A 22,009-nucleotide genomic window follows, 5' to 3' on the forward strand; every position below is an offset into this window, starting at 1 on the left:
TTATTTATATGTTAATTATAATATATATATATATAAAATAATAGCAACCAAGTGTCAGAATACATATCAAAATAAGTTGCAAAGTAAGTAGAATATATTCACACAGAAATAAAGAAATATAAAATAATAGCAACAAGGAAAAATAATATAGAATGTGTTTATAATAAAACTTGAGGCACAGATTGGAGGGAAGGAGAAAGGAGAAAATATATTAGAAGAAATATCTGAGGTGTTAACTGCTAGCTGAATATCTTCACTGTTGACAAAAGACATTAAGGCAAAGATACACAAAATATCCTAAAACTCCAGAGAGGATGTATTCAAGGAAGAATAAATACATCTATGATCCTAATAGAATACCTTTTTAGAAATGGTGGCAAAAGAAAATCTTAACATTCTGATACAGGTGAGGTTGGACATGTTCAAGGTTGTATGGCCATAGACTTAATGTCCAGATTCAACAGGAAGCAATACCCTTAAAGGAAAAGCATTCAAAATAGTTACAGTGGAAGCTAAAGGCAGAATAACAACTCAAAAAGGCTGAAGTTAAATAGATGTCAACTTAGAATTTTTTACCTAGCAATATTAGCCTTCAAAATTTCTAATATGAATAAAGATACTTTCAAGGAAGAGGAGAACACATAAGAGAATTTGCCATCAATTCCCCTGCTTTAAAGAAATATAAAAGTAGTTCTTTAAGCACCAAATATTTGACAGAAGAAAAAAAACTGAGGCAGGAAGAAATGATGAGCTAAAATTAAATGGCAAATATGTGGCCAAATATAATTGAAAAACAGTGGGCATAATAGTTATGGTATTTATAAATTGCAATAAAAACATAAAAAACAGGAAGGGTATAAATTTTTAAGGTTCTATCTTTTTTTGGAAATAGTAAATGCATTATATATATTAGATTGTAATAAACCAAGGATGCATTTAGAAATCTCTAAGTTGTATATTAGCCACTAGCCATGTATGACTGTTGAGCATACATGATTAGACAAAATTTAAATGTGTTTAAGTGTAAAAGAATAAAAACATTTTATTAAAGATTTTTATTTTAAAAAAGCAGCGGATGTGCAGGGAAGTATCAAATTTTTGAAAATGTTGGCAATGCCGCGTGGTGTCTTTGGATAAAACAAGCACTGTAGCTTTAGTAAAACAAGTTGCAAAGTAATAAAATACAATAATGAAAATTGATGGGGGAGACCGGAGCAGGAAGCCGCGACAGCCGCCCAGCCAGACCGGAGCAGGAAGCCGCGACAGCCGCCCAGCCAGACCGGAGCAGGAAGCCGCGACAGCCGCCCAGCCAGACCGGAGCAGGAAGCCGCGACAGCCGCCCAGCCAGACCGGAGCAGGAAGCCGCGACAGCCGCCCAGCCAGACCGGAGCAGGAAGCCGCGACAGCCGCCCAGCCAGACCGGAGCAGGAAGGCGCCAGCCGCCCAGCCAGACCGGAGCAGGAAGGCGCCAGCCGCCAGCCAGACCGGAGCAGGAAGGCGCCAGCCGCTCAGCCAGACCGGAGGAGGAAGTCCGGTCTCGCCCGCCCTGAGCGCTAGTCTCCAGGAAGCCCATCAACCCTTAAAATCCATCAAAGTGGGTGTGGCTACCAGCACAGTTGCGGCTGATTCAGGTACCCGGTTTCCAACTCCCCCACCCTTAGTTGCAATAACTCAAAATATTTCCCACAAGCTTTTGGGGATTGTAGCTATCAACACAAAACAACAACTGTAGAGGCACCTGGTTTCTATCTCAGAGACTAGAGTAGGGAAGATACAGGTGGAAGCTCATTTCCCTTCACACTGGCTACACCCACCACCCTGAATACAGAGGCTCAAACTAGGAATAGACAACGCCACCTACTGGAAGCAAGGAAAACAGTGTTCTGAGAGACTTTTTTTTTCCTCTCTTTCTCTTTTCTTCTCTCTCTTCCACAACTTCAACATATGTGAAACCAAGAACTGAGCATGAACAACTGAATTACCAAAGTAATATAATATAGAGGAATTGCATATACCCCACCTCCCCCCTATTTTTTTTTCTGTATTTCTATCTTACTTCCCTTTCCCTTCTCTTATTTCTCTTTTCTTCCTTGTTATTTCTTTTCTTTTCTTTTTTTTTTAATTCATATTCTCTCTATACCACTTTCAATCTCCTAACTTTTGCTATCTATACATAGGGTAACTATCTAAATAGGAGGTTGAGTCTATACATTCTTCCATAAATTACCAGTCGAGTGGTTAGAGTTCTCCAAAGGTGCTAAGTTAGTTTAACCTCATTCCCTCACTCCTTTCTCTTTAAGTATAACATCCTTCGTCTGAAATTAAGTTTTCTATATGCCACCAGATATGGTACGCCTTTTATGAAACTAAGGAATATATTCTTAAGTAATAATTAAATCCAATATCTATAGTCTTAGAATCTAACTATAAATGTATTAATAATGAAAACTTGTCCTTAGATAATGTACTGTTGATATTGGGATCTGTTAACATTGTTTTTCTCCGAAAAAGAGGGATATTGGAGCTATTCAAGAACAATACAAATATATAAGGGGAAAAACATTAGCTCAACAGTTTCACAAAGCTAGAAAGAATCATGAGCAGTATGAAAAGACAAGGAAAGAAAGGACCACAAACAATACAGGTCAATTCAACATTAGATGAGGTAATATCTGCAGCTGATGGAATGTCAGACAAAGAGTTCAGGATATACATGCTTCAGATGATCTGGAGTCTCAAGGAAGACATTATTCATCAAATTCAGACAATGAAAAATCACTTTGGCAATGAATTACATAAACAAATCCAAGAAGCAAAAGATCAACTCTATAAGGAGATAGAGGATATAAAAAACAAACAAACAGAAATCCTGGAAATGCAGGAAACAATAAACCAAATTAAAAACTCAAATGAGAGTATTACCAGCAGAGTAGAACACTTGGAAGATAGAACTTCAGACAACGAAGACAAAGTTTTTCAACTTGAAAAGAACATAGACAGCTCAGCGAGAATGTTAAGAAATCATGAGCAGAACATCCAAGAATTATGGGATAACATCAAGAAACCAAACCTAAGAGTTATTGGGATACAAGAGGGTACAGAGGTCCAAACCAAGGGAATGAGTAATCTATTCAATGAAATAATACTAGAAAACTTCCCAGACTTAAAGAATGAAAAAGAAATCCAAATACTAGAAGCCTACAGGACACCGAATATACAAAATCATAAGAGACCCACACCAAGACACATAATAATGAAGATGCCCAACATACAGAATAAAGAGAGAATCTTAAAAGCCACAAGAGAGAGGAAGCAGATTACATTTAGGGGTAAACCAATCAGGATAACAGCTGATCTTTCAACACAGACTCTGAAAGCTAGAAGATCCTGGAACAACATATTTCAAACGCTGAAAGAAAAAGGGTTCCAACCAAGAATCATGTATCCAGCGAAATTAAGCTTCAGGATTGAAGATGAAATAAAAATCTTCCACGATAAGCAAAAGTTAAAAGAATTTGCAGCTAGAAAACCAGCTCTTCAAAACATCCTTGGCAAAACATTACAGGAAGAGGAAATGAAAAATAACAATGAAAACCAACAACGGGAGGTAGTACAATAAAGGAAAAACTAAGCATAGAGGAAAAACTAATCATGTTAAGTATCATACATAACCAAATATGGCTGGAAATACAAACCATATCTCAATAGTAACCCTAAATGTTAATGGCTTAAATGCACCAATCAAAAGACATAGGCTAGTAGAATGGATTAAAAAAAAAGATCCAACAATATGCTGCCTACAGGAGACTCATCTGATAGGAAAAGACATACACAGACTGAAGGTGAAAGGTTGGGAAAAATCATATCACTCATACGGACCCCGGAAGCAAGCAGGGGTGTCCATACTTGTATCAAATAAAATAGACTTCAAACCAAAGTTAATCAAAAGGGATAAACAAGGACAATACATACTGCTCAAGGGAACCATACACCAACAAGACTTGACGATCATTAATATATATGCCCCAAACAATGGTGCAGCTACGTTCATCAAACAAACTCTTCTCAAGTTCAAGAGTCTAATAGACCACAACACAATAATCATGGGAGATTTTAATACACCTCTCTCACCAATGGACAGATCTTCCAAACAAAAATTGAATAAAGAAACCATAGAGCTCAATAATACAATAAATAACTTAGACTTAATTGATATATACAGAATATACCACCCAACATCAAGCGGATACACTTTCTTCTCAGCAGCACATGGATCCTTCTCAAAAATAGACCATATATTATGTCACGGGGCAAAGCTTAGCAATTACAAAGGAGTTGAGATACTACCATGCATTTTATCTGATCATAATGGAATGAAATTGGAAATCAATAATAAAATGAGAAAGGAAAAACCCTACATCACATGGAGATTAAACAATATGCTACTGAATGAACAAAGGGTTACAGAAGACATCAAAGAGGAAATTAAAAAATTCTTAGAGGTAAACGAAAACTCAGATACAACATATCGAAATCTTTGGGACACTATGAAAGCAGTACTAAGAGGAAAATTCATTTCATGGAGTTCATTCCTTAAAAGAAGGAAAAGCCAACAAATAAATGACCTCATACTACACCTCAAAGCCTTAGAAAAAGAAGAACAAATCAGCAGCAAATACAGTAGAAGGCAAGAAATAATTAAAATTAGAGCAGAAATCAATGAAATCGAAACAAAAGAAACAATCGAAAAAATTGACAAAACTAAAAGTTGGTTCTTTGAAAAAATAAATAAGATTGATAGACCACTAGCCACACTAACAAAGAGAAGAAGAGAGAGAACCCAAATTACTAGCTTACGAGATGAAAAAGGCAACATCACAACAGACAATTCAGAAATACAGACGATAATTAGAAATTATTTTGAAACCCTATACTCTAATAAAATAGAAGATAGTGAAGGCATAGATAAATTCCTTGAGACATATGAACTACCCAGATTGAATCAGGAAGATATAAACAACCTAAACAGATCAATATCAAGGGAGGAAATAGAAGAAGCCATCAAAAGACTACCAACCAAGAAAAGCCCAGGACCGGATGGATATACAGCAGAGTTTTACAAAACATTTAAAGAGGAACTAATACCAATACTCCATAATCTATTTCAGGAGATAGAAAAAGAGGGAGAACTCCCAAATTCATTCTATGAGGCCAATATCACCCTGATTCCCAAACCAGAGAAGGACACCTCAAAGAAAGAAAACTACAGACCAATATCCCTAATGAATTTAGATGCAAAAATCCTCAATAAAATTCTGGAAAATCGTATACAAAAACATATCAAAAAGATTGTGCACCATGATCAAGTAGGATTCATCCCTGGGATGCAAGGCTGGTTCAATATACGGAAATCAATAAATGTTATTCACCACATCAATAGACTTAAAGATAAGAACCATATGATCATCTCGGTGGACGCAGAAAAAGCATTCGACAAAGTACAGCATCCCTTTATGTTCAAAACATTAGAAAAACTAGGGATAACAGGAACTTACCTCAAAATTATAAAAGCTATATATGCTAAGCCTCAGGCTAGCATCATTCTAAATGGAAAAAAACTGAAGGCATTCCCTCTAAAATCTGGAACAAGACAGGGATGCCCTCTCTCACCACTTCTATTCAATATAGTTCTTGAAACACTGGCCAGAGCAATTAGACAGACGAAAGAAATTAAAGGCATAAAAATAGGAAAAGAAGAACTTAAATTATCACTATTTGCGGATGATATGATCCTATACCTAGAAGACACAAAAGGGTCTACAAAGAAACTACTAGAGCTAATAAATGAATTCAGCAAAGTGGCTGGATATAAAATCAACACGCATAAATCAAAGGCATTCCTGTATATCAGCGACAAATCTTCTGAACTGGAAATGAGGACATCTACCCCATTCACAATATCCTCAAAAAAAATAAAATACTCGGGAATCAACCTAACAAAAGAGGTGAAAGATTTATACAATGAAAACTACAGAACCCTAAAGAGAGAAATAGAAGAAGATCTCAGAAGATGGAAAAATATACCCTGTTCATGGATAGGCAGAACTAACATCATCAAAATGGCAATATTACCAAAAGTTCTCTATAGGTTCAATGCAATGCCAATCAAAATCCCAACGGCATTTCTTGTAGAAATAGATAAAGCAATCATGAAATTCATATGGAAAAATAAAAGACCTAGAATAGCAAAAGCAATTCTAAGCAGGAAGTGTGAATCAGGAGGTGTAGCGATACCAGATTTCAAACTGTACTACAAAGCAATAGTAACAAAAACAGCATGGTACTGGTACCAAAACAGGCGGGTGGACCAATGGTATAGAATAGAGGACACAGAAACCAATCCACAAAATTACAACTATCTTATATTCGATAAAGGGGCTAAAAGCATGCAATGGAGGAAGGATAGCATCTTCAACAAATGGTGCTGGGAAAACTGGAAATCCATATGCAATAAAATGAAACTGAATCCCCTCCTCTCGCCATGCACAAAAGTTAACTCAAAATGGATCAAGGACCTTGATATCAAATCAGAGACTATGCGTCTGATAGATGAAAAGGTTGGCTCCGATCTACATATTGTGGGGTCGGGCTCCAAATTCCTTAATAGGACACCCATAGCACAAGAGTTAAAAACAAGAATCAACAAATGGGACTTACTTAAACTAAAAAGTTTTTTCTCAGCAAGAGAAACAATAAGAGAGGTAAATAGGGAGCCTACATCATGGGAACAAATTTTTACTCCTCACACTTCAGATAGAGCCCTAATATCCAGAGTATACAAAGAACTCAAAAAATTAAACAATAAAAAAACAAATAACCCAATCAACAAATGGGCCAAAGACCTGAACAGACACTTCTCAGAGGAGGACATACAATCAATCAACAAGTACATGAAAAAATGCTCACCATCTCTAGCAGTCAGAGAAATGCAAATCAAAACCACCCTAAGATACCATCTCACTCCAGTAAGATTGGCAGCCATTATGAAGTCGAACAATAACAAGTGCTGGCGAGGATGTGGGGAAAAGGGTACTCTTATACATTGCTGGTGGGACTGCAAAATGGTGAGACCAATATGGAAAGCAGTATGGAGATTCCTGGGAAAGCTGGGAATGGAACCACCATTTGACCCAGCTATTGCCCTTCTCGGGCTATTCCCTGAAGACCTCAAAAGAGCGTACTACAGGGATACTGCCACATCGATGTTCATAGCAGCACAATTCACAATAGCTAGACTGTGGAACCAACCCCGATGCCCCTCAATAGACGAATGGATAAAAAAAATGTGGCATTTATACACAATGGAGTACTACGCAGCACTAAGAAATGACAAAATCATGGAATTTGCAGGGAAATGGATGGCACTAGAGCAGATTATGCTAAGTGAAGCTAGCCAATCCCTAAAAAACAAATGCCAAATGTCTTCTTTGATATAATGAGAGCAACCAAGAACAGAGCAGGGAGGAAGAGCAGGAGGAAAAGATTAACAGTAAGCAGAGTCATGAAGTGGGAGGGAAAGGGAGAGAAAAGGGAAATTGCTTGGAAATGGAAGGAGACCCTCATTGTTATACAAAATTACATATAAGAGTTTGTGAGGGGAATGGGAAAAAAATAAGGAGAAAAATGAATTACAGTAGATGGGGTAGAGAGAGAAGATGGGAGGGGAGGGGAGGGGGGATAGTAGAGGATAGGAAAGGTAGCAGAATACAATAGTTACTATTATGGTATTATGTAAAAATGTGGATGTGTAACCGATGTGATTCTGAAATCTTTGTAATGTTTTGAATAACCAATAAAAAAAAATAAAAAAAAAAAAAGAAAAGAAAATTGATGGGGTTTTTGTTTGTTGTTTCATGACTTGGGAATTGGGTTGTCAAATTCTGTGAATGCTGAGAACCCCATAAGCCTTGTACTTTTTACTTGAAAAAAAATTTTTAAAGAATATATTATGTAGTATTTATTTAAGTTTTATTTTTCCACAATTCCCAAAAAGTACTAAAATCTTTTAAAGTTTTCTTTGGGGTAAAATATCAGATTTAACCTTTGACCAATATTATTTATATATTCATTTCTGGTAATGATAAACCAAATGATAAAAATATACCATGCTTAGTCATGTGAAAACACTTTTGTGTGCTTATAAATTATAGTTTTATCTAAATACCAATAATACAATTAAAGTGTATAATTGTTTTTACTATTAATTGTCATTGATTGTCAGAATCTGTGCTATTCAATGTCATAGCCACCAGCGACACATTATTTAAATTGAGGATAATTATATGAAATCCAAAATTCTGTTTCTTGTTCACATTGACCACATTTCAAGTGTGTGGCAGCCACCTGTGCCTGGCAGCTACTATCACAAACGACACAGATTATGGTTCCTTCCTATGATTGCAGAAGATTCTGTTGAAGAGTTCTCCTCTAAATTGTCAAGGCAATTTAAAATTTTGGGGATGTAACTTTCTGTGTCCCAGGATATGCTTATATTATTTCACTTAAAATTTCCTCTTCTGTTATTTCATTTTACCCTTTGGTTTTTCAGTTTAAAAGGATGCTTAATCGGGAGCTCACCCATCTCTCTGAAATGAGCCAGTCTGGAAACCAAGTGTCGGAGTATATATCAAACACATTCTTAGGTGAGAGTAACTCCATGCAGCTTAAAATTTTTCTTTTGAATTATTTGCTTGTTGGTTTTTGGAGAGGGATTGAAGCACCAACTCATTTTGTAAACCAAATAAGTGTCAAAAATTCCATTTGTATTTATTATCTTAAAATTTGATACTATAAACTTCTAAGCCTTAGAATATATAAAGTAACAAAGTAAATTTTTTTATTTACTCAGTAGTGCCAGGGATTAAATTCAGGTCTTCTCACATGCAAACATTTTACCACTGAGCTACATCCCTAGACAGCTTTTTTTTCATAATACAGAAGAGCACAATGTATTCTATAAAATATTTTACACATGCATTTGACAAATTTTTCTTAAATGCTTCCCTGGCTGGGCACTAGGTACTTAATGATAAATTAGAAATAGTCCCGCCCTTGATGACTTCATTGTCTAATGCATACCACGCCTGGCAATCTGGTGAGCAAGTACAGTGCAACTGCTGAAGAACAGTGTGCTAATAATAGCTGAAAGTATGATGTTCTGGGGCAGCCCCTCTACCTCATCAGCAGAAAGAAAGTCCAATAAGTGAAAATCAGTAATTTGAACAAATCCTTGATTTAAATTTACTTTCAAGGGGGGTGGGAAGATGGCGCCGAAGGGAGTGCAGCACCCCCGTGTACTGCGTCACTAAGCAGGAAAATGACAAGGTAGAATGGCTAAAAGCTAGCTTGTTAGGAATTTCCAGCAAAATTGGGGTGCTATGAAACCTAGAGGAAGGATTTCCATTGCATAAGGATCAGCTACTGGTGTGCAAACGCGAGAGATTTGTCCGTATGGAGGGTCACGCTGCTCTATTCAGCAAACCGCCCCGTGGCCAGAGTCTGCAGTACTCGCTGGGAAACTATGACGAGATAACAACGCAAAGATACAGAACTACGGATCCTGCAGGCTCTCGCCAGCTGTGCAAATACTGTACTCAGAGCTGAATTCTGGGCTTGAGACAGGGAAGGAAGCCATCCAATTTGATTCTCCACATTAGTCAGACCACAGAGGAAGCCAGCGGCCACCATCTTGGAGAGCTGACGTCATCATCTCTGTTTTTGACTGATCGCAGCTCTTTCAGCTATAGAACAGAGGGGAAAACTTAAGGAAACATCCCAGCTCTCCTGTGAGTGCGATAGCCAGACCGAGGGAATCAGGAGTGGTGCGGGAGCCGCGGTGTGGGAGTGGCGACGCCAGAGGTGGCGCCGGCGCAGGCGCGGAAACCGCCGCGCGGGACTCCCGGCTACCGCTCCCACCAGTGCTGACAACTGAGGTCTCTTGCACCAGAAACTGGGGGTGTGGCTACCAGAAGGTAATCAAATTCCCTGGGGGTTCTAAGCCCCAAGCTCTACAAACTTAGGGTCTGAGGGAGTCCGGCACAGAGAGTGTGCCCAGGCACTAATGAAAACAAGGCTCCCAGGAGCTGCAGACCTGGTGTGTAGCCAGGATTGTGGTGAGCGTCACAGGTGAGCGGGGCCTGGTTCGAGGAAACAAAACAGAAGGCCCTAGACACTCAGGATTGGAGACCAGTCCAGTCTGGGAGGAAGAGCTGCTGCACAGTGACTGGTTCCCTCCTATTGAGAGGAGAAGCTTGATCCAGTGGGCACAGCACCACCTACTGGAAGAGAAGTTAATCGAACTCTATGACTGCATTTATTATTATTATTATTATTGTTATTATTATTATTGTTGTTATTTTTAAATTCGTTTTTTTTCTCTCTTTTCTTTCATTTGCATTTTCTTTTTTGTGGTTGTTGTTCTTTATTTTTTATGTTTTTAATTTTTTAACCTTTTAAAATTTTTATTGTTATGAATATTTTTTTATTTTAACTTTCATTTCTTTATTATCATTATTATCTTTTAAAAAAATTTCTTTGTTCCCCTATTTCCTATTTTTTTTGGTCTTTTCATCTCTTTACAATTTTCTTATTTCCCCTTTCTTGAGTTCTACTTGCCTACCCTCATTCTCTTTAGTGACTTCTTCCCTTCCCTTCTAATATCTTTCCTCCCAAGCATCAAATAAATCTATAAGAGTCAACAGTAACTCAGCAATCAAACAGAACAAGAAGTAATATGAGCAATATAAAAAAGCAAGGAAGAAAGGGAGTACAAACAATGAAGGACAGCCTAAATATCCAGGAGGACCTAGAGTCACCAGAAAAATGGTCATATAAAGAACTCAAGGAACACCTTAGACAGATGGAATGGAACCTTAAAGAGGATACGAGACAGCAAATTCAAACAGTGAAAGAACACATTGAAAATGAGCTACATAAACAGATAAAAGAAGAAGTAAAGCATCTTTACCAGGAGATAGAAATTATTAAAAAAAAATCAAACAATAATTTTAGAAATGAAGGAAACAATAAATCAAATAAGAAATTCAATTGAGAGTATTACTAACAGAGTGGAGCAAGTAGAAGCCAGAACGTCAGATAATGAAGACAAAATATATCATCTTGAAAAGAGTCTAGCCAACTCAGAAAGGCTGGTAAAAAATCACGAGAAAAACATCCAAGAGATTTGGGATAACATTAAAAAAGCAAACATACGAGTCATTGGGATAGAGGAAGGAACAGAGAATCGAACCAAGGGAATGAATAACCTTCTGAATGAAATAATAACAGAAAACTTTCCAGAAATAAAAAAGGAAACGGATATACAAATTGTAGATGCATACAGAACTCCGAGCACACAAAATCACAGTAGATCAACGCCAAGACACATTGTTATGAAGATAGCCAATATACAGAACAAAGAGAAAATATTAAAAGCTACAAGAGAAAGGAGGCAGATTACATTTAGGGGTAAACCAATAAGGTTAACAATGGATTTTACATCACAGACGCTGAAAGCAAGAAGATCCTGGAATAACATATTTCAAAGACTGAAAGACAATGGATGCCAACCAAGAATTCTGTATCCAGCAAAATTAAGCTTCAGGTATGATAACGAAATAAAAATCTTTCATGATAAACAAAAGCTAAAAGAATTTGCAGCCAGAAAACCAGCATTGCAAAGCATATTGAGCAAAACACTACACTAGGAAGAAATGAAAAACAACAACCAAAAACAACAGTGGGAAGAGCCTCGGTAATGACAGAGGGCAGCGGGGAAAGCTAATCATGGATGAAACAAACTAAATTAAAAAAAAAAGAGATAAATAATCAAATATGGCTGGTAGTACAAACCATATATCAATAGTAACTCTAAACATTAATGGCTTAAACTCACCAACAAAGCGACATAAGCTGGTAACATGGATTAAAAAAACAAATCCAACAATATGTTGCCTCCAGGAGACACATCTGATCAGAAAGGACATACACAGGCTGAAGATGAAAGGGTGGGAAAAAATATATCACGCACACGGTCCTCGGAAGCAAGCAGGGGTAGCCATCCTCATATTGAATAAAATCAACTTCAAGACTAAGTTAATCCAAAGGCATAAGAAAGGACATTATATACTGTTAAAAGGAACCATTCACCAACAAGACATAACAATTATCAATATTTATGAACCAAATAATGGTGCTGCAACGTTCATAAAACAAATTCTCCTCAAGTTCAAGAACCAAATAGACCACAACACAATAATTATGGGTGACTTCAACACACCTCTCTCACCATTGGACAAATCCTCCAAACAAAAGTTGAATAAAGAGACTATAGAGCTCAATATCACAATCAATGACCTAGACTTAACTGACATATATAGAATATATCAACCATCATCAAGTGGATATACTTTTTTCTCAGGAGCACATGGATCCTTCTCAAAAATAGACCACATATTATACCATAGGGCAACACTCAGTAAATATAAAGGGGTGGAGATAATACCATGTATTTTATCTGATCATAATGGAATGAAACTGGAAATCAATGATAAAAGAAGGAAGGAAAAATCCTACATCACATGGAAAATGAACAATATGTTACTGAATGATCAATGGGTTATAGAAGACATAAAGGAGGAAATCAAAAAATTCTTAGAGATAAATGAAAATACAGATACAACATATAGGAATCTATGGGACACAATGAAAGCAGTTTTAAGAGGGAAATTCATCGCCTGGAGGTCATTCCTCAAAAAAAAGGAAAAACCAACAAATAAATGAGCTCACACTTCATCTCAAAGCCCTAGAAAAGGAAGAGCAAAACAACAGCAAATGTAGCAGAAGGCAAGAAATAATTAAAATCAGAGCGGAAATCAACAAAATTGAAACAAAAGAAACTATTGAAAAAATTAACAAAACTAAAAGTTGGTTCTTTGAAAAAATAAATAAGATCAACAGACCCTTAGCCATGCTAACGAAGAGAAGAAGAGAGAGAACTCAAATTACTAACATACGGGATGAAAAAGGCAAGATCACAACAGATGCTACAGAAATACAGAAGACAATTAGAAATTATTTTGAAAATCTATATTCCAATAAAATAGAAGAGAATGAAGACATCGATAAATTTCTTAAATCCTATGATTTGCCCAGACTGAGTCAGGAGGATACACACAGTTTGAACAGACCAATATCAATGGATGAGATTGAAGAAGCAATCAAAAGACTACCAACCAAAAAAAGTCCAGGGCCGAATGGGTATACAGCGGAGTTTTACAAAACCTTTAAAGAAGAATTAATACCAATACTTTTCAAGTTATTTCAGGAAATAGAAAAAGAGGGAGCTTTGCCAAATTCATTCTATGAGGCCAACATCACCCTGATTCTGAAACCAGACAAAGACACTTCAAAGAAAGAAAACTACAGACCAATATCTCTGATGAACCTAGATGCAAAAATCCTCAATAAAATTCTGGCGAATCGGATACAAAGGCACATCAAAAAAATTGTGCACCATGATCAAGTAGGGTTCATCCCTGGGATGCAAGGCTGGCTCAATATACGGAAATCAATAAATGTTATTCACCACATAAATAGACTTAAAGATAAGAACCATATGATCATGTCGATAGATGCAGAAAAAGCATTCGACAAAGTACAGTATCCCTTTATGTTCAAAACATTAGAAAAACTAGGGATAACAGGAACTTTCCTCGACATTGTAAAAGCTATCTATGCTAAGCCTCAGGCTAGCATCATTCTGAATGGAGAAAAATTGAAGGCATTCCCTCTAAAATCAGGAACAAGACAAGGATGCCCTCTATCACCACTTCTATTTAATATAGTTCTCAAAACACTGGCCAGAGCAATTAGACAGACGAAAGAAATTAAAGGCATAAAAATAGGAAAAGAAGAAATTAAATTATCACTGTTTGCGGATGACATGATTCTATACCTAGAAGACCCAAAAGGGTCTACAAATAAACCACTAGAACTAATAAATGAATTCAGCAAAGTGGCAGGATATAAAATCAACACACATAAATCAAAGGCATTTCTGTATATCAGCGACAAAACTTCTAAATCAGAAATGAGGAAAAACACCCCATTCACAATATCCTCAAAAAAAATAAAATACTTGGGAATCAACCTAACAAAAGAGGTGAAAGACTTATACAATGAAAACTACAGAACCCTAAAGAGAGAAATAGAAGAAGATCTTAGAAGATGGAAAAACATACCCTGTTCATGGATAGGCAGAACTAACATCATCAAAATGGCGATATTACCAAAAGTTCTCTCTAGATTTAATGCAATGCCAATCAAAATCCCAACAGCCTTTCTTGTAGAAATAGAGAAAGCAATCATGAAATTCATATGGAAAAATAAAAGACCCAGAATAGCAAAAGCAATTCTAAGCAGGAAGTGTAAATCAGGCGGTATAGCGACACCAGATTTCAAACTATATTACAGAGCAATTGTAACAAAAACAGCATGGTACTGGTACCAAAACAGGCGGGTGGACCAATGGTACAGAATAGAGGACACAGAGACTAATCCACAAAGCTACAATTATCTTATATTTGATAAAGGAGCTAGAAGCATGCAATGGAGGAAGGATAGCATCTTCAACAAATGGTGCTGGGAAAATTGGAAATCCATATGCAACAAAATGAAACTGAATCCCTTTCTCTCGCCATGCACAAAAGTTAACTCAAAGTGGATCAAGGAATTAGATATCAAATCAGAGACTCTGCATCTGATAGGAGAAAAAGTTGGCTCCGATCTACATATTGTGGGGTTGGGCTCCAAATTCCTTAATAGGACACCCATAGCACAAGAGTTAATAACAAGAATCAACAAATGGGACTTACTTAAACTCAAAAGTTTTTTTCTCAGCAAGAGAAACAATAAGAGAGGTAAATAGGGAGCCTACATCATGGGAACAAATTTTTACTCCTCACACTTCAGATAGAGCTCTAATATCCAGAGTATACAAAGAACTCAAAAAATTAGACAATAATATAACAAATAACCCAATCAATAATTGGGCCAAGGACCTGAACAGACACTTCTCAGAGAAGGACATACAATCAATCAACAAGTACATGAAAAAATGCTCACCATCTTTAGCAGTCAGAGAAATGCAAATCAAAACCACCCTAAGATACCATCTCACTCCAGTAAGATTGGCAGCCATTAAGAAGTAAAACAACAACAAGTGGTGGTGAGGATGTGCGGAAAAGGGTACTCTGGTACATTGCTGGTGGGACTGCAAACTGGTGCTGCCAATTTGGAAAGCAGTATGGAGATTCCTGGGAAAGCTGGGAATGGAACCACCATTTGACCCAGCCATTGCCCTTCTAGGTCTATTCCCTGAAGACCTTAAAGGCGCATACTACAGAGATACTGCCACATCGATGTTCATAGCAGCCCAATTCACAATTGCTAGACTGTGGAACCAACCCAGATGCCCTTCAATAGATGAATGGATAAAAAAAAAATGTGGCATTTATACACCATGGAGTATTACGCAGCACTAAAAAATAACAAAATCATAGAATTTGCAGGGAAATGGATGGCATTAGAGCAGATTATGCTTAGTGAAGTTAGCCAATCCCTAAAAAACAAATACCATACCAAATGTCTTCTTTGATATAATGAGAGCAACTAAGAACAGAGCAGGGAGGAAGAACAGGAAGAAAAGATTAACATTAATCAGAGACATGAGGTGGGAGGGAAAAGGAGAGAAAAGGGAAATTTCATGGAAATGGAGGGAGACCCTCAATGCTATACAAAATTACATATAAGAAGTTGTGAGGGGAAGGGGAAAATAAAAAAGGAGGGAAATGAATTACAGTAGATGGGGTAGAGAGAGAAGATGGGAGGGGAGGGGAGGGGAGGGAGGATAGTAGAGGATAGAATAGGTAGCAGAATACAACAGTTACTAATAGGGCATTAGGTAAAAATGTGGATGTGTAACCGATGTGATTCTGCAATCTGTATTTGGGGTAAAAATGGGAGTTCTTAATCCACTTGAATCTATTATATGTAATATGAGATGTCAAGAGCTTTGTAATATTTCGAACAACCAATAAAAAAAAATAAAAAAATAAAAATAAATAAAAATAAATTTACTTTCAAAACAAAACTGTTCTAATGGGTGATTGGTACATTACTGAACAGACATGAATGTTTACAGTGTGCAAGAATGGGTAGGCTTGCTGACTGCTTGAAATAGTGGAAGAATGAATGTATCAAGATATCTGATGTGTTTTACTTTAGAAAACGCATTGGGGTAAAAAGGCTTAATAACTTCTAATTGGAATTCTCTGTGGTTCCCATAAAAGTTAGTTACATCATAACTTATCTCACTGTGGTATAGAAATAGAAAGGACCTGAGGTATTCAAGTCATTGAATATGCTTGTCTCCATTTTCAAATTTTTTTATTTACCTTGTCAAATGTCAAAAGGGACTAATTCCCTTTGAATTTTTTTCCTTAGAAAGCTTATTTCTATAATAACAGGAAATAAAAGGGAAACCTATATTTTCTTTCAAAAGGTGCTGCTTCAGTTCCCACAGTCTGACCAGTTTTAATTAGCTGTTGGATTTGTACACTGCTGTTTTTATTACATTTGTGTTTGAAGTTTTTATTATTTTAAAGTATGTGTTGTAAATGGAAATTCTCAGTTGGCAAGAGCAGTTTCAAGCCTCTAGGTTATTGTCATACAGTAATGGAGTTGGTGAACAGAGCAAATAATCAAGAATTGTACTTTCTGTGAGTCTGCTATCATGATTAAGTCTTGCATGATATTTTCATTGGGTGATCTATCAGGAAGTAACCATTGGACACATTTGATATTAATTAGTTTATTAATTTTGTGTGTGAGGATATCAAGTTCCCATCAAATTATAAATATTCAATTCTATTAGAAAAATATAATTTGTAAATATTTCCCAGCGATTAATTATATCCTGCCTAATTATGCATGTTTTTTAAAGTAGAATTCATAATAATTGTAGAACATTTTCTAAATTTCTTAAGATAAGCAACATGAAGTGGAAATTCCTTCTCCAACTCAGAAGGAAAAGGAGAAAAAGAAAAGGCCAATGTCTCAGATCAGTGGAGTCAAGAAATTGATGCATAGTTCTAGTCTGACTAATTCAAGTATCCCAAGGTTTGGAGTCAAAACAGAACAAGAAGATGTTCTGGCCAAGGTAAGATAATTTCAGAGAGCGTAATCATAAGTATGCAGTGATGTTTTGGATGAATTTTGATTTCTTCTCTTTTAAATAGATGGAAAAGTTCATTAATTTATATGAGTTTGTTTTGAAAATGGAAAAGCACTTTATAAAGCTCTTTCAGTTATTTGAATTTATTAATATGTGGATTTAGACAGGTTGTTTAGTACACATTTCTTACTTTTTTGCATTTTCATTTGATTTTTGGTCTGAAGAAGTTAGAAGTCTATCATCTCTTCTGGGTTGTAGAAGAATAGTTAAGTTTCTGTGAGTAAATATTACCCATTGAAGAAATGCTTTGGGATTGATATTCAAATATTCAAAATCTGTGAACATGATGTGTTGTCAAAATTATGATCTAAGCAATGGTACTCTGTTTTCAGTACATTTAAGTAAATTTTCCTAAAGTTTGCTTTTATTTTTATGGTATATTGCTTATATTTAAAATGAGTCATTGTTTAAAAATATCTAACAATTTTTTAGATTTTTAAATATTTGTGTTTCATTGCCTCATGTTCTTCCACTTTCTAATTATTTGATGTCATTTTTCAATGCAAGGAACTAGAAGATGTAAACAAATGGGGTCTTCATGTTTTCAGAATAGCTGAGTTGTCTGGTAACCGGCCTCTGACTGTTATCATGCACACCATATTTCTGGTATAGCAGTTCTATCACATCTCTTTTTTGCAGGGACTGACTGTTGAGTCTATGAAAAGTGTATGCATTTTGTCTTCCTTATCACTCACCCTTTTTGTTAAAGTATTTATATTTTAGTTGTAGTTGGACACAATACCTTTATTTTGTTTATTCATTTTTATGTGGCCCTGAGGATCAATCCAGGGTCTCCCACATGCTAGGCAAATGCTGTGCCACTGAGCCACAACCCCAGCCCCCCTCACCCTTTTTTATTGTTGTTCATTTTGATAGTATCTTTTCCCTTATCTGTTCCTTTTTCCAAGGGACAAATAAAGGTATAGAAATGTGGAGTGTGGATAAAACACAAATAAATTTTATTTTTTGTTTTTTTTTCCATCTAAGAAAAAGATGTGATATGGGAGAATGAAGCAATTCATTAAAACAACAGCTTAAGATTCATCTTCGCGACCCTGACTTGCATAGGGAATGGAGTTCTAACTTTAAAAAATGAGTAACTTCCCTTCAGACTAACCTCAGGACATAATTTCTTTAATCACTTTTTTGTCTGCTATTACCTTTTCCATATCCACTACTTTTTCTTGTGGAGCCCTTGCCTCAGCTCAGAGTGAGATTTAAATGAGAATTTGAGTCTGTTACTGATACACTGGGACTGGAATGGGAAACTCCAGTTCTAAAATGAGTTTGGAGCTGATGGGGCTGAGGCAATGGTGCTCCAGTGCTGGTGCCTCCATAGTCATGGGATACTGAAGCTTTTATAGTAGGCAGTACATTCCTGAGACCTTAGGTTTGGATAAAGCAGTATTGTCCTCCAGAAGGACAACTCAACTCTGATATTGTCCCATAAGTTCCTAGATCTTCCCAAATATTTGCATTTTTCTCACTGAACATGGGAAAGTGCTATTTCTGTTTCTGAGTCATCTGTAGGAAGCCCTGGTGGTTTTGTGTGTGTGTGTGTGTGTGTGTGTGTGTGTGTGTGTGAGGGGGGAGTGGTTTGTTTTTTGTTTTAACATTCTGTGTGAAACATTTTTTTAAAAAAATATAAAGACAAAAATGTTACAAGGATATCTTCTCATACAGGAACGGGATTTGTTAAAAACATTTAAAATTCAAGTAGACACTCTAATTACATACCTTATGACCCTTGAAGACCATTACCATGCTGATGTGGCCTATCATAACAACATCCATGCTGCAGATGTTGTCCAGTCCACTCATGTGCTACTGTCTACACCTGCTTTGGAGGTAAATCTGTTTTTAAAAACTTTAAGAACACTAACTTGCCATTCATGAGTGTCTTAAACTTTCAAACTGAGGAATTTGTGATGCACACAGTAATTGGCTTTATTGGAAATATGTTGACTTACAGGGGAGAAATTTTGTGGTTAATAAAACTGTTGCAGCTTTGATGAATTTGTCTGTAAAACTGGGTCAGAGATTTAGGGATTCATCTGTTTATATTTCTTCTTTTGAAATGATCCAGTGGACATGTCATAATGCACATCTGGACTTTTGTGTTTTTTTTTCTGGAAATTCATTTAATGACTTTTTAAGTTAGAGTTCAAAGAATGATTAATTTATATAATGTAAACAGTGAATGCATTGATATTTTCCATAGAATTTATTAGGAAAAAATATATTTTTTAAATCCTAAGATGTTATTCTGCTAAGTGTTTACTAAAGCAATTTGATTTCCTTAATCATTTTTGGGAAAGATTCTCTTTTTGGATATAGTTTCCATTGTTCTCAGTATGAAATTGTATTAATACCTCATCATTCAGATGAGTGGTTTTCAAATATAGATGATTTCTTGCCCCCTTTATTCCCCTCCCTAAACTTCTAGTGACACTTGGAATGCCTGGAGAAATTTTTGGTTGTCAAAACTATCACATTTTTGTTTATATATGCTACTGGCATGTCATGGGTCAAGCCAAGAATTCTTCTAAGTATCTATAATGTACCAGTACAGGACATCATCACACATAGTGTGACCTGACACAAAATGTGAACAGTGCTGAGGTTGAGAAATCCTGATTTGGATCCAAGAAAATAATTTCCCATGTCTTATTAAGACACTCTTTCTTCTGATTTTTTAAAAAGTATAATGATCCTCAGATATAATGAAGTTGAAATATTTTCTTCCAGAATTATGCTTAAAAAATTTATAGGTACCTCATTATCTAAATGCCTGTTCATAATACATGGTGAATAATATATTTTGAAGGTTTGTTTTCCATCTAAATTCTAGGAAGTCATTTGTCATTTTATTAATACATTTTATTCATATCCTTATAGAATAGTAATATTGATATTATCTGATTTCCCAGGCTGTGTTTATAGATTTGGAGATTCTTGCAGCAATTTTTGCTAGTGCAATACATGATGTAGATCATCCTGGTGTGTCAAATCAATTTCTGATCAATACAAGTAAGTAAAGTTCACTGGGTTTTTTTTCAGAGCAAATATTTCTGAGGATCTGTGTAAATTTTTTTCCAGGTCTATAAAGTTCTTTTGAGATGTGTAAATGTGTGTTTTAATGATAGTGTATGTTAATGTAATTCATCTCTGAAAATTATCATTATATCCCAAGAGGCATTATGATGTTTGAAAACATATGTTCAGGACTTCTCTAAAAATAATATGTTGCTATTTCACTAGATAGGAATAATAAGGAGAATCAAAAGTAAAAATGTGAAGAGACATTTAGGTAGCTATGCTGCTTTTAAATGTTAAAAAAAAAAAGCAAAGGTATGTGAAAGTGAGTGCTAGTAGACTTTTACTTTATGTAGATCATCATTTCATCCCTTCAGAAGCTGAGCTCACCTTTCTCTACCCTCAGCAGGCCCAACCCTCTTCTTTCCTTTTTAAATCTCATAATAAGGGTGACAGGAACTTCTCTCTTAATTTTATATTTTAATCATTCAGTCTTTTTCTCCTCGGTGGTAACCTCTCAAATCTGTATAACAAGTCATTGCTGAATTTGGAAATGTAAAGATGGTAGGACTATTCAATATGGACATCTCTGACAGCTGCACAGCAAGCCTCTGTAGGAAATGTTGAGGTGATGTTCCACCTCTTCCTTTGGAAAGAGCTTAGGTTTACAGAAGTTATTTGGTCCTTGAAGTCAGTAGGTAAATTACTTAAACATTTACTGTGATTTAATTCCTTGCCACTAAATATTATAAATTTAATTTTATATATGAAAATAATACAAAGTTGTTGAAAGTGGATTTTTTTTTCATGTTAATAATCTGGCTTTTTAAAGGGGAAATCACATTAGGAAAGATTTTTATTTTAAGATAAGAGAAATGAGGATATAGGACTATCTAGGATCAATGGCTATCCCTAGTAAGAAAACACACTAAGTAGATTTGAGTTGAAGATAACCGAGAGGGATATCTGCCCAAGCTGTAGCTAATAGGCCAGTTGAATATGGATACCCCCTTGTTTCTTTTCCAATCTTTGAATAAAAAGGAAATAGACACATGTTGGAAAAAAAAACTGCCTTTTTTTCCCCTTCTGCTTGAATTTGTGGATAATAGTCTTCCTACATGCTATAACAATCTAGCCATGTACATTTCTGGATGCTTACTGTTTATTTCTTATACTTGGCTGTACTCAGATCTAAAGAAAAAAAATAAATGCAATCTTGCTTTGAGACAATTAACTCACACTTTAGGATTATTTAAACCTATTTCTCCTTCTTTTAACAGCCTCTGTCCTACCTTATAGTAAAGTTCACTTTAGTGATCCACATATTTAAAGGATTAGAACAAGTGTCCAGAGATGTGTGGTTAGTCAAGTATATTTTAGAAGCTTAGTTTAGGAACTTATTTATACAGGTTAGTTCATTTAAGCTAGCATAGCCCATCTACAGATAAATTTAATACCCATTGAAGTTTAAGAGGCACTGAAACAGATGATGGAGAAATTTGGAGGATGATTATAAATACAGAGAGAGTTGCCAGAGATGTCCTCTTAAGCTCATTTTTTCTGGTGACCTACTTGGGGTAGAACGATGACAATCCTGGACCTGAAAATTCCTTGCTACCT

At 35.9% G+C, this 22,009-nt stretch overlaps 1 protein-coding gene across 11 annotated transcripts in view; it reads left to right on the top strand.

The window, feature by feature from the left end:
* The window catches only part of LOC143390007 (3',5'-cyclic-AMP phosphodiesterase 4D-like), a 224,630-nt gene that overhangs the window by 11,925 nt on the left and 190,696 nt on the right, over positions 1-22,009 (top strand). For all 11 annotated transcript variants that reach the window (XM_077108181.1, XM_077108182.1, XM_077108188.1 and 8 more), the window contains exons 2-5: positions 8,609-8,702; positions 17,106-17,278; positions 19,037-19,201; positions 20,284-20,383. In XM_077108181.1, coding sequence (XP_076964296.1) covers positions 8,609-8,702; positions 17,106-17,278; positions 19,037-19,201; positions 20,284-20,383 — 532 coding nt within the window. The remainder of the gene's footprint in view (positions 1-8,608; positions 8,703-17,105; positions 17,279-19,036; positions 19,202-20,283; positions 20,384-22,009) is intronic.

The sequence above is a fragment of the Callospermophilus lateralis genome, unplaced genomic scaffold, assembly GCF_048772815.1.
Source record: "Callospermophilus lateralis isolate mCalLat2 unplaced genomic scaffold, mCalLat2.hap1 Scaffold_183, whole genome shotgun sequence".
Lineage (NCBI taxonomy): Eukaryota > Metazoa > Chordata > Mammalia > Rodentia > Sciuridae > Callospermophilus > Callospermophilus lateralis.